General features: G+C 54.5%; 2 protein-coding genes across 2 annotated transcripts; both read right to left on the bottom strand.

The window, feature by feature from the left end:
* Positions 1-393: 393 nt before the first annotated feature.
* LOC113146452 lies at positions 394-4,513 on the bottom strand. The gene is made up of 7 exons (XM_026333841.1): positions 4,365-4,513; positions 3,032-3,612; positions 2,160-2,750; positions 1,798-2,027; positions 1,522-1,695; positions 946-1,179; positions 394-876 (listed from the first exon to the last, which is right to left on the bottom strand). The coding sequence occupies exons 1-7, from the start codon at positions 4,511-4,513 to the stop codon at positions 394-396; spliced, it is 2,442 nt and encodes an 813-aa protein (XP_026189626.1).
* Positions 4,514-5,715: 1,202 nt separating this feature from the next.
* LOC34623397 lies at positions 5,716-10,467 on the bottom strand. The gene is made up of 8 exons (XM_026333831.1): positions 10,260-10,467; positions 9,709-10,109; positions 9,075-9,471; positions 8,346-8,454; positions 8,009-8,098; positions 7,298-7,733; positions 6,704-6,898; positions 5,716-5,865 (listed from the first exon to the last, which is right to left on the bottom strand). The coding sequence occupies exons 1-8, from the start codon at positions 10,465-10,467 to the stop codon at positions 5,716-5,718; spliced, it is 1,986 nt and encodes a 661-aa protein (XP_026189616.1).
* Positions 10,468-12,381: the final 1,914 nt, after the last annotated feature.

Raw genomic sequence — 12,381 nt, 5'->3', positions numbered from 1 at the left:
AAGAAGAGGGAAGAATGGAGAAGAAGAGGGAAGAATGGAGAAGAAGAGGGAAGAATGGAGAAGAAGAGGGAAGAATGGAGAAGAAGAGGGAAGAATGGAGAAGAAGAGGGAAGAATGGAGAAGAAGAGGGAAGAATGGAGAAGAAGAAGGAAGAATGGAGAAGAAGAGGGAAGAATTTGTGAGAGGGCTCCCTTAACAGGCGTTCGAGGGATTGAAGCCAAGACGCCTCTTTTGAAGCGCATGGCGGAGAGAAAAGCAATTTTGAAACGCGTAGCCGCGTGTAGAAGAAGAAGGAAGCAGCAGCAGCAGCGTCGGCAGGAACAGGTCGAAGGCGGCTCTGACTATTTTTTTGCGAAAAAAGTCAAAGAACGCATTTTTTCGGAAAAGCCACACTCACATTGCAGCGGCAGTAGAGGCAGCCTTCTCGAGAGCCGCCAGAAGGTCTTTGCGATGAGCAGCGGCTTCATCGGCTGCATGCGCTGCTGCTGCAGCGGCTGCCGCTTGTTCGTGTTGCTGCTCGGTGTGGTGAGCGGAGGAGGGGAGACGACGGTGTGCGTCTGCTGCTGTCGCTGCTGCTGCTGCTCTTGCTGCTGCTGCTCCTGCTGCTGCTGCTCTTGCTGCTCTTGCTCTATGAGGCCTTTCTGCCTTGCAGGCAGGAGGATCTGTCTCTCTCCACGCCAAGGCGGCAAAGCCTTTCGCGAGCGAGAAGCTGCTGCTGCCTGGGATTTCCCCCCACAGCACGCTTTGAACGAACGCATCCTCAGCGGCGAAGACAGCGGCAGCAGCGGCAAAGACCGCTTCATCGCTCCTCGAAACAGCAGCACGAGGCACCCCGCTGAGGCTCCCCCCGCCCCCCCCCGAGGAGGCAGCAGCGATCTCTCCAGAGTCTTGCACAGCGCGGTGCCTCCCCCCTCCTTCGCGAGCCACTGCTCCTGCGGCAGCTGCTCCCTCTGCAGCAACGGCACTCAACGATCTTACGCCATGCAGCTGCTGCGTCTGCTGCTGCTGCTGGGAGTGCGAGGCAGCCACACCAACAACAGCTGCAGCTGCTGCTGCTGCAGCTGCTGCAGCGCCGCTGGCGGCAGCTCCCTGAGGATCGTCCACGTCGACATCGTCGAACTCAAACTCCTGATCTAGATCCCCTGCAGCATGCGACACGGAAGCCTGCCTTTGCTGCTGCTGCAGGTGCTGCTGCTGCAGTTGCTGCTGTCGCTGCAGCTGAACTGGTGCGCAACGTCCTCTCGAGCTGTATGCGTCGTGCTGCATGCATGAAGCCTTCTCCTCGACGGGCGGAGCTGCCGTCTCCGCTGCTGCCCTCTCTTGAGCCAATCCCGAGCAGACAGCAGCAGCAGCAAAACTGTCGGAGAAAGCAGCAGCAGCACTACTCCTACCACCACCAGCATCCCCCCCCTCGTCCCCCTGCGGCGAGAAACGCCCCCAAAAAGACTCCGCCTCCTTTCCGCCGTTGCCTACGACGCCAGCAGCAGCACCTCGAGGCTGTGCAGCTGGCTCCCTCTCCGCAGCTGCATTTTCTGCCTCGCCGCTCTCCATAGCCTCCTCGAATGCCTTCTCGAGCTCCCACTCATCTCCCTCCTCCTCATCCAGTGGCTGCGCTTTTGCCGTTTTTTCTGACGACACTGCCAGTAGAGCTGTGGCTGTGCCTGTTGCCGACAGCTCCGCCGACTCTCTCTGATCCTGAAACTCTTCCCTTTTTTTGGCACCCACTGCAGAGACCAGTGCGCTGCTGCCACAAGCACTCTGCTCACTGCCTGCCCCCCCCCCCTCCGCAGCGGCAGCTTGAGCTGCTGCTGCTCCGTTTTTCGACGGCAACGCAGGCACTGGCGCATGCGACTCCCCTGCATTCTCTGCGGGAACCTCCCCTCCAACGGCAGATGCCAGACAAGCAAGAACCTCTTCAGTCTCACTACTCTCCACTTCCTCCACACCCACTGCACGGCTGTCCACGTAACAGTACGTACAGCTGCAGCTGCGGCTGCTCCCACACCCCATGCCTCGCTTCCTACCCCCCGGCAACATGCAGCAGCAAACTTGCAAGCCTATTGCACCAAGCGTCTGCTGCATCTGCTGCTGCATCTGCTGTGAATGCCAGGAGGCGCTGTTGGGAAAGAGTTCTTCAGGGTTCATCAACAGAGCTGCACACAGCCGTCTTCCGCTGCCGCTCAGGCTGCTGCCAGTGGATCGACGCTGCTGCCTGGCAACGAGCTGCTGCTGCTGCTGCCGCAGCAGCAGCTCAGCCTCGACAGCGCCTGCCTGCTGCAGAAGTGCTCGCGAGCAGGCAGCTAGCTGTAGCAGCAGCCGTGAAACTTGCTGCTGCAGATGAGCGGGCAGCACCAAGGAAATGAGCTGGAGGCTGCTGAGCATGTCTCGATGCAGTCCACCATCGGTGTGAAATCCCAATCCACCCTTCTCCCCCAACTGCTCGAGCAACGCGCAGCAGCAGCTGCTGCTGTCGAGGCTTGGAGAAGCCTCGACTCGCCAGCTGCACTGCGACATCCAAAAAGCCTCATTTCCAGAGCTGCCAGCATCGCTGCCAGAAAAAGCACCTTCAGAAGCAGCAGCTCGCAAGGCTGTGCTCTGCAAAAGACACGTGGTAAGGGGACGCTTTTGCAGCGGCAGCTGCAGCGACTGCATGGCTCCCGACACTGCTGAAGTATGCCCTCCCCCCACAGTTAGGCAGTTTACGGAAGGGAACGGCAGAGGCAGCACACAGCCGACGAGGGATAAAGCGTCTGAGACACACAAAACACGCTTGAAAAATCCACGAAAGGTTTTCATGCAAAGCGACACAGAGAGCGAGAGAGAGTTGGAGAGAGAGAGAGTTGCAGAGAGAGACAGAGAGAGACATACAGACAAACAGACAGAGAGAAGAGAAGAGAATTGTGGACGGGTATGTAAAAGGGGCAAAGGCAACGACCAGCATGCACTGAAGGGAAACACGCGAGAATTAAACGCGATCTTTCATCAAGGCTTGTGAAGGAAAACGCCAGACGGTTCGAATGGCAACACTCACCAGCAGGGAGGAGACGCATATGCTCGTCTTCAAGGGGAAAAGATTGGAAGAAGAAATCAGCATGCATCTGTTCTGACCAGCTGTTGCAACCTCCCTTCAGCAGCAGCTCCTGCCGCCTCCTCGCCACAGTAGCTGCTGTTGCTGCTCTGGCGCTCCTATATCTCCTCTTGAAGCTGCCAATACTGCTGCTACTGCTGCTACTGCGTGCAGCATCGAACCCCCCGCTTTGGCTGTCTGCCGGGGAAGCTCCTGCCGCTTCCTCGGCGACTTCCTTGGATGCTGCTGATGCCTCTTCAAATGCAGCCGCCTTTACTGCACCCTCCGCATCTGAAGAGCAGCTGCCTCGAGCACGCCACAAAGTAACCTGATTGCATCTTCGAACTTGCGAAACGGCGGGAGAAGTTTTCACAGACACAAAACTCGTGCGTGGCGTTGCGCCTCCTGCTGCGCCTCCTCCTGCGATGGCGACTGCAGGACGAGCTGCTGTGCATTCTTCCGGATACAAGTACTCTAAAAGAAAGCGCGTATCCGTGATGCCCGTGGGGTTGTTGTTGCTGCCGCTGGTTAGGGGGCAAGGGGGACTGCCACCCGAGCAGGAGGAGGAAGAAGAAGAGGCACTCCTCGTTCCCCCTTCCCCCCCATGGCGGGTGCGAGTCGGAAGGAGCAACATTTATTTCCAGTTGCGTCAGTACACGCGGTGCGGAGACATGGCAGTGCGTTCAAACTGCTGCTTGAAGGGGGCCGCTGCGGAAGGGGGTGCTCATTCTGCGAGAGAGCGGGAGAAAATCGCCTTACAGAGGGCTATGCGCTGTAGGATCGCTGCTGAAGGGCGGGATTTCTGCCACGCGCCTTGGAGGCTGGTGCTTTCCGCTGACTTGCGAGGATGGCAGACTGCAGTAGCCGCAGAACGGCAAGAGGCGGGTCGGTTGCCAGGCTGCTGGGAGCGTGCCAGAAGTCCGTACAGAGCTTCCTTGCACATGCACGGTTAATAAACGTCGGAAAAATACGCAGAAACACATATTCAGAGTCTCCATGAAGAAAAATCCGCGATACTGCCGCCACACACGCTGCTGGCTGGCAGCAGCCGGACGGGGGGCCCCCCCGGGGGGAGGGCCCCCGTTGTTACTTGCCACTGCTCTATCCCGTCGTGACGGGGAAAGGGTTTTGCAGTGATACACACGAAGCGGTTTTCTTTTGCTCTCTTAAAATGCTGCGCGACGGCGTGTGGCGACGCCTCTGCGAGCTTTCTGCGCTTAGTTGTGGTGATTGGCGGGTGCGCGTGTGTAACACTAGCCCGCGATACCAACAAACCTTTGCCATCAAAAGGCCTCGCCCCTCATGAATATGGCCTTCCGACACGGATTCTTGTCCAAATTGTGTCTTGGCGCCGAGGGATGGGCGCGCGCAACACCAGCAATCTTCCTGCACCCGGAGGAGAAAAATCTTTCCCTGCTTTGCTCGAAGAGTTCCCTTGAGTGCCATGCTTTCCTCCACCCACTGCGAGAAATATGAAAGAAAAAAGCATGCGCAGCGCCTAACGGCCCAACAATGTTCCCACAGAGGGATGGGGAGCTCCGTTCTTCCCTTAGGCACGTCTGTGTCTTCGACTGCTGGGAGCAGCCTCGCTCAGCTCTCTCCCCCGCACACACACACACACATGCATGCATGCATGCGTCCCGGCGGCTCCGTCGATGACGATTTTGAACGACAGGAGGACCCCGAAAGACACAAAACAGCCGCATGCGCGAGGCCTAAGCGCCGCTTGCGCGAGGGTGTCGTTTGGGCTTAGGTGGAAGAATGAGCGTGGGTAGTCTTTAGACAGCAGACTGCGCCTTTTGTGGCAAAAAGTTCTCGAACACTGTGAACACCCGTGTGTCTGCCCCTCGCTTTGGCCATGTCTAGGCCAGCTTAGCAAGCGGGGCAGAGACGGCCACTCGCAGCCTTGCTAGAGTCTCCTGATATTTCTCCCCGTTAGTTGTACTGCCGTGGGGGCGAAATCGTTTGCAGAGCTCACTGGAGCTTGAGCCGCCTCATTCGGCCCCTATTTCAAGCCTCCGTGAGGCACACGGCAGGGGTGAGGTAGTTAGGAAGCAGCAGTAAAAATGCCAATGCGCAGAAACGTGGAGAGGCGCGTCAACGCTTGCCCGCAAATGGGGGCTTAAACCACCCTCGAACGAAGAAGATACCTTCTATGAGGCCAGCTTACAGAGTCTACACGAAGAGAGGCTGCGCCTCTTATCCTACAGCACACGCCTCTACACACGAGAACGGTGCAAACAGACCAAAATCCCCGATCGCTCAGTCTCTCTCTCTGCTCAAGCACAGAATGCATCAAGACGAGGCGAGGCACCCGAGTCAGCCAGATCTAAGGCAGACCGTTCTCTGCAGTGTCTGCCTCGAGCGGCAGCATGCAGAAGGCTTCATCCCCCGATGCCCACGAACAGCCCAACGCAGCTTCGTCGAGGTGGCAGCCGAAGACTCCCTGAAAGACGCAAACAAAGCAACCATCGTCACGGCAAGCCAAGACAACATCACCGAAGGCTTCTTAGACGGCCAGCAGCACCTGCTGCCTCAGTTACACAGGCAGACCACCAGCCCTCAAGACAGCACCAAGTGCAAAGACAGCAGCGCCATCAGAGCAGCACGCGTCTACCTTGTCGCTGCTGTAAGCCACGAGAGGACCATCAGACGCGAGGATATACGGCCATCCTGGAGCAAAAGCGTGACACACCACAAAGACACCCTTCATACGCGGGGAGAGACTTCCGCGTATCGCGACTAATGCGAGCAGCTCCCTGCCATGCGCTTGAGCAGTTCAAGAGGACACAAACTGACTGTCACCGCCCAGATATAGCATATGCCTCGCTCAAGCACAAAACGCTTCCATCCATCCGTTCGGCTGGCTAGCCACACCCAGTAGAGAGAGAGAGAGAGATGTGTGCGTATGCGCAAGCCCGCATTCCCCAGACGCTGTACAGAGCAGGCTGCTTGCCTGTTGTCTACCCACGCTATCGAGGCAACTTGTTTCTCAAGAAGCAGGAACGCCTAGGCAGGGAGGCTGTCTAACCCCTGTCTTACCAGCCGCAAACAGCCCCTTAGAAACTCGTAAAGTCTGCAGCGGCCTAGAACTGAAGAGCGAAAAGGTTCGCAGCCACCCCGCAGCATCCAGAGTCAAGAAACAAAAATCCTGACGTGTGCAGTCCACTGCCAACAGACGCGCACTCTGCCGGTAACGACACTGAAAATACAGCACATACACACACATGCATGCATGCATGTGTGTACACACATACATGGAGATTTCGACACACACACAGACACACACACACACACACACACACACACACACACACAGTTCCTAAGCATGCATACATATATTTATATAGCCATATGAATGTATATATAAACATGTGGAAATAGATGCTTCTATTTGCTTATAAAAGGACAGACGCATGCACGAACATAGATCACAACAGTCGTACAGTCTTCCTTCCTCCCTCCTGCCCTCTACTACTACTACTACTACTACTACTACTACTACTGCTACTACTAACCCCCCCCCTCCCCGCCCAGAATACACACACACACGGCGTATGCTCTGGAGTGCAACCTATGGCACCTTCCCGTTTGAAAGCGTGCTCGATGGCGTGGAAGCTCGTGGCTGCTGCTTACCATGGGCTTCCCAGTAAAGGGGGGAGGCGGCTTCAGAGAACCGTGCAGTGGTGTGTGAGCGTCACCATTGAAGGAAGACAACTGCAGCAGTTGCCTCTGTTGCTGCAAGAGCAGCGAGCAAAAGCGGAAGAACGCTTCTGCTACTCGAAAAGCGAGAGGAGAGCGTTCGAAGAGAAAGAAGGGGTGGTAATGGTTCTTGAGGGAGGTGGTATCTGGACTGTGGTGATGCAGGTGCGTGCTGCTGCTGTTTGCTCGTAGGCTGCCTCGATTTTTTTCAACATCCTGCAGCGTGTGCAGGAGGAGTTCGTCTCCTGCAATGCCAAGACTGTTGCTCCTTGCGAGACAGTCGTTTTTCCGAAGGCCTTTTTCCGTGTCTCGCGCGTGTGTGGGTGAAGGCACGACTGCCGAAAGGGCATTTTCTCCCACATGGACCTCTTTTTCCAAAGGGCGAGGCTTGCGGCTTGCGAATCCAAGAGCGAGTCTGCTGAGGAAATGGGAGCGCCTGCTCGCAAGTGCGTGGTTCAGACTCTGGTGATCCAGAGAGGTCTTCTGCAGGCAGCGAAGGAATATTTCCGGCAGACAGCCTAGAGAGGCCTCTGCCGCAGGTGTCGCAAAGTCTGTTTCTCTGGAAGAGTCGAGTCTCTCGCTTCGCTGCAGAGCACTTGGTCTAGCCAAGGAGATGCCTGGCAATCCAGCGGAAGGGGGGGCGTCTCCTGAGCCGCAGGCAGCAGCGCCAGACGGCTGCCGCTGCTGATCCGTGCATTTGAAGTTCGAGCAGGTGCCAGAGCAGCACTGGTAGCCAGCTGCTGCCGCTTCTGCTGCTGCCCTCCTGCTGAGCAGGCCGAGACTCCGCGCACGGGAGGCGTAATACTCGAAGAAGGGTAGACGCAGATCGTACACGCATATTCCGTTGGAAGCGGAAACCAGCAGAAAAAAGGAGAACAAGAAGCGCGCGTGATTCATACGACGCGGCCCAAGCTGCTTAAATACCAAGAATTCGTCCATGTAGCTGCGTCTCGCAGCACACCAGCTGCAGCAAGAGCAAGAGCAAGAGCAGAGCACCCACACCACACGGCAGCAGCAGCAGCACACGAGCACTCAGTGCCAACAAAAAACTTGCAGACAGCCGATCGCTGCTGCAAAGCAACCCGCGCCCACACACCTCTCCCCTGTAGAAACGGCGGAAGAGGGGAGCACCACCTCTCAGAACCAAAAGGTGGCTTAAGCTTTGCACCTAGAATAGACTAAACGATGTGTCGCCTGCCCTTGTGGCTGTGCTCTGCACAGAAAAAACAACAACCCTACCCCTGACTCTCCTCAACGAGTCTTGCAGCCCCTCGAGCATCCACCACGAACAACCAGCGACGATCGGGCATGCCATCGCCACTGCAGCACCTGTAGCATCCAGACACACACACACACAAAGTGCACAGGCTACTCCACGAAGGCATGCACGAAGAAAAAAAGAAAAAGCACGCAATACGAACAACCCCCTGCCCCTTATGATGCAGATTGTCGCACACCGGGGAGCACGACAGCTCCCGAACGACCCTTCAAGAACAGATGCCAAAAACAGAAGGGAGGGAGACACTCTGTTGCGCTTCAGTGATAAGGGCACACAGACACCGACAAGCCGACGTACAGCAAAAAATCGCCATTGAAATCCAAAGCAATAAAATTCGAGGCTTCCATGCTTCTCCACAACTTAGAAAAGTAACTTGCCTCGTAGCGCTCGTACATATCGCCTTCCCCTAACAAAACACCCCCAAAGCCACACAAAAACACAGGGTAAGCCCAGCAGGGAGGCAGCAGCAGCACCAGCATTTAGCAGCGCAAGCCGAATCTGCAGGAAGCGCGAGGTCAAGCGAATCGCGTTGGATTTTTTTCACTTTGCGTAAAACAACAGGCAACATGGCCTCGGCGGGTGTGTGGGCTATATATAGGCAGGGGAAGGGCATGTGTGTTATGTGTGTATATGTGTATATGTGTGTGTGTATATGTGTGTGTGTGTATGTGTGTGTGTATGTGTGTGTATATGTGTGTGTATGTGTGTGTATATGTGTGTGTATGTGAATATATATATATATATATGTCTCTGTGTGTGTGTGTATGTGTATGTATACATCTATTTATGTATGTGTCTGTGTGTGTGTGTGTATGTGTATGTATACATCTATATATGTATGTGTCTGTGTGTGTGTGTATGTATACATATATATATGCATGTATATATATATATGTATATATATATATATATATGTATATATGGATGTGCGTGTATGTGTGCGGGAGGGGGAACGGGGGGCAACAGCGTCTCTCTGTGCAGCCTCTTAAAACATCGTGCAGCGAGTGTGGTCGCTTATACGCTTACTCAGGTCCATAAGACACGCTGCACCTGTCCCTAAGAGGCATGCGCTATGACACCGCGGAAGCTGCTGCTGCTGCTGCTGCTGCTGCTTGTCGAGTGTACAGTGACCTGCGGCTAGCGCACAAGCCCACGCTTTCTGCAGGTGTTTCCTCGACTCCGTCATACGTTCAGATGCCATGGATAAAGACGCTTCTCTGTGAGGATGCTGCATCTTAAGAAGGATCATATTCGCTAAAGCCTTGCTGCAGTGCCTGTACATCAACTGTAGCTGCTTCGTATCCTCGCAGCGTCGCAAAAGCCGCATGCTAATGGCCACTGTGTTGAAGGAGCTCCGACCCGCGAACAGGGAGAGCTGCTCGCTCCCCATACACCGCAGAGACGGCAGCTTCCACTGCACAAGCTGCACCTCAAAAAATCAAACAAATCCCAAACTAAAGCCCCTTAAGAAACACGCTCTTTCCTGCTTTTTTTTCTAGCTTTCTCCCCTCCTTCCTCGCTTTCTCCCCTCCTACCCATGCGTTCAGAACACTGACGCAATTCACGCTCTAGCTTTCGCTAGTTGACTGCTTCTTCCCACAGGCCGACTGCTATTTCGAGATTAAGCGAAGACAAACTGGCAAGCTTTTTCGTGGCTTACATCAGACGCCCCCATAATTGCCGTGAGGTAGGAACTGTCCACCCAACATATAGCGACGCCATCATCGCTGTACGCCTGCGGCAGGAGCACCTGCCCTTTTATCGCTTCATTCTTCTGAGACTCTCCAAATAGATGCTGCTGTGGCAGCTGCACTGTGGCGGAAGAGTCGGTCCCGTAGAAAAGAGAAAGCCGGCCCAAATATGTGCCAGCAGCCACTCCAACTCTCCTATTAACACTTAGGCAGGCAAAGGGATCCCCTAGAAGGCAAGGCAGCAACAACTGGTGTTGTTCTGCCTTGCCATCGCTGCTGTTGCCGTCCCCTCTAGAAGCGGCGAAGATCCTGGATAAAATACGTGAGAATTTGCTGGTGCGTTGTTTTTCGGGAGCAGCCAGCGCTTCCGCTGCCATTCTATTGCTGCGCCTTCTCCGCACGCTCGTTTCTCCCTCTAGGGATGCAGAGAAGGGCGAATCAGGCCCGTTGGTGCTGCCGCTGCCTCTGCAGCGTGAGACGTAGCTGATGCGACTGCGCTCGCTGCTGCGGCTGCTGGCGCTGCACGCAACGTCGGCTATAGTGGTCGGCAGTGCAATAGCGGCGTCTTCCCCCACTGGTTGGCTCGGGACAGTCGAGGCAGCAAAAGGCAGCAAGATATCAGATGCAAGAGCTAATGCTGGTGGAGAAGTTGAATGCTGCTGAGGGAGAGGGTGCGTTGCTTTCGCAGCAGCACAGGGCAAAACCCCTCCATAGCCACACTGGAGCATCCCCTCCTCCACCGGCTCTTGATGGTCTTGCTGCTGTTTCTGCTCTAGCCGGCGGAGCTCTCATGCAAACAGACGTGACGTTCTGCATGGTTTAGCCACCACTAGGGTCCCCTTACTGGCATGACGGCTGGCATCAAGAGAGTTTTGCCGTTAGAGATGACTAGTTCAGCGTAATTTGTGGTATGGACTACCTATGAATCAGCATTTGTCCGCTGAGTTCGGCACAAACCGCATGACTCGCCAGGTAGACTTGTGCAAACTACGTGCGCCACTGACGAAACACGGGGCAAAAGGCGACTTCGCGTGACGCATTTGGATGCATGAGTCCGCCCATTTCCAAGTTTCCGGGGGATCTTCCGACGACAGTAGTCTCGGGGATTCATGCAATCTTGAGTTTGGGACGGAAGGGCTGTCGGCGCGCTGCGGCAACCAGAGGTTCTCCTGTTTAGGTTCTGGGCTAGGCGGGATGGTTATTTGCGTAAGACAAGGAGTTTATGTATTAGAACAGTGACATATACCATGGAAAAGGTGAAAGAAGTTCTGGCACCTGTGCTGAGGTGGAGGTTCAAACAAGGTGGGGGGTCTTGGAGGCCTCAGAGAGACCTGCTGCTCTTTTTCTATGAGAAATAATTTCTACCGCATCTCAATAAAACAAAGGAAAAAGCATTTCTGCGCTCCCTTCTTCATTGTCTGCACTCGTTCTCGTGCGCTGCAGTTGCGGCCATAACCCCCAATGCCTAGTGTGGCAGTTCGAGAAACTTGCACGCAGAAGGCTTTACACTTCATAGGGGCACCCAATCGACTAACTCTATACTCATGGGGCGTAGCACAAAAGTCTAGGGCTGAAACTGAATCCACACTATTCGTGTATCAAAGACATGGAGCCGTGGTGCGTGCACGGGATAAGTTTGCACTTTCATTCTTACTACAGAGGCCTTCATTACATGAATGCAAAACTCCTGTAATGTCACAAAAACCTGCCAGCGGTCGAATTGACCCCCCTTCCCAAAGCAGTCGTAAGCCAAAAATCTTCCCGGGCAACGAAACGGCCTATCAGATTGGGTTTCGTGCGTTACATTTGCTGCATACTAGGGTTAACTCATTACCGTCATCGTGGAGGCTGCCTGCGGAGAGATAATTTTACAACTGCATGCGAGTGCTTAAGGTGCTCCGCGATCAGGAACACGCGGTATGGCTGTTCCCTCTCAAATCATGCCGGAGCCATGACACGAGAGGAATCAAGGACCTCTTTGGAAGCAGAACTTGAGAGCTTTCCATTAGGTTTTGTGTCGAGCTTGTGACTAAGGGCCTTCGCATCAGGACTATCTCAGGAGTGCTCAATACTCTGCGAATGTCAGCTTTCCGCCCCTTGTGAATCGTCAGCACTTCGTGCAAATATAGCATTCTTCAGCCAAAGTTACATGTGCACTCCAGAGCCTTTTTCCCTATTTCCTATATATGTGGCTATGTATAATTCTTTTGAGTGATTTTACAACGAGCAGTGTAGCTCAGCCCGCTACATAGCACTTTCTAATACACTAGTTCTCTATAGCCGAGAATTAGTGTAAAATTGGCAGAGATTTGCCTGTCGGTGACCGTATTTATTGCAGGATGTTGTTCACTCGTACAAGACGCAATTTTCGCTAGGTGCCGTGTGTAACGAGCTGTGAGTGTTATGAACTGCTGACAGGGTGCTGAATTGTACACCCTAGCTGTCCTCCCTGCACGCCGGAGACCCTGAGGCAAACGGTCAGGGGAAGGAGGACGATCTTTCAGAAAAACTCAAGAACCTTCTATTGAGGGTTTGCATTTAGTCTGGCGTTTTTTGTCACCCCATCGAGACCCTAGATGAAGGGTTGCGAAGAGTTATTCAGATTTGTTGGGGGTTTTAAAAGGCTAATCAATGATTCTGCC

The sequence above is a fragment of the Cyclospora cayetanensis genome, unplaced genomic scaffold, assembly GCF_002999335.1.
Source record: "Cyclospora cayetanensis isolate NF1_C8 unplaced genomic scaffold, CcayRef3 CcayRef3_contig_106, whole genome shotgun sequence".
NCBI lineage: Eukaryota > Apicomplexa > Conoidasida > Eucoccidiorida > Eimeriidae > Cyclospora > Cyclospora cayetanensis.
Note: the sequence above shows the minus strand (reverse complement) of the source record. Positions and strands in the feature narration are given on the sequence as shown.

Bases quoted from the DNA above. Each gene is read 5' to 3' on its own strand.
- LOC113146452 (XM_026333841.1), bottom strand. From the start codon at position 4,513: ATGGCACTCAAGGGAACTCTTCGAGCAAAGCAGGGAAAGATTTTTCTC. The intron at 1,180-1,521 runs GCGGAGAGGGAG...CAGCACCTGCAG, and splicing joins GCGAGGCAGAAAATGCAGCT to CAGCAGCAAAGGCAGGCTTC. The intron at 877-945 runs GCAGCTGCCGCA...GACTCTGGAGAG, and splicing joins GTGCCGTTGCTGCAGAGGGA to ATCGCTGCTGCCTCCTCGGG.
- LOC34623397 (XM_026333831.1), bottom strand. From the start codon at position 10,467: ATGCTCCAGTGTGGCTATGGAGGGGTTTTGCCCTGTGCTGCTGCGAAA. The intron at 7,734-8,008 runs GTAGGGTTGTTG...CTCTTGCTGCAG, and splicing joins CTCGTTGAGGAGAGTCAGGG to CTGGTGTGCTGCGAGACGCA. The intron at 5,866-6,703 runs GTAAGCAGCAGC...GGGCGGTGACAG, and splicing joins CCTTTACTGGGAAGCCCATG to TCAGTTTGTGTCCTCTTGAA.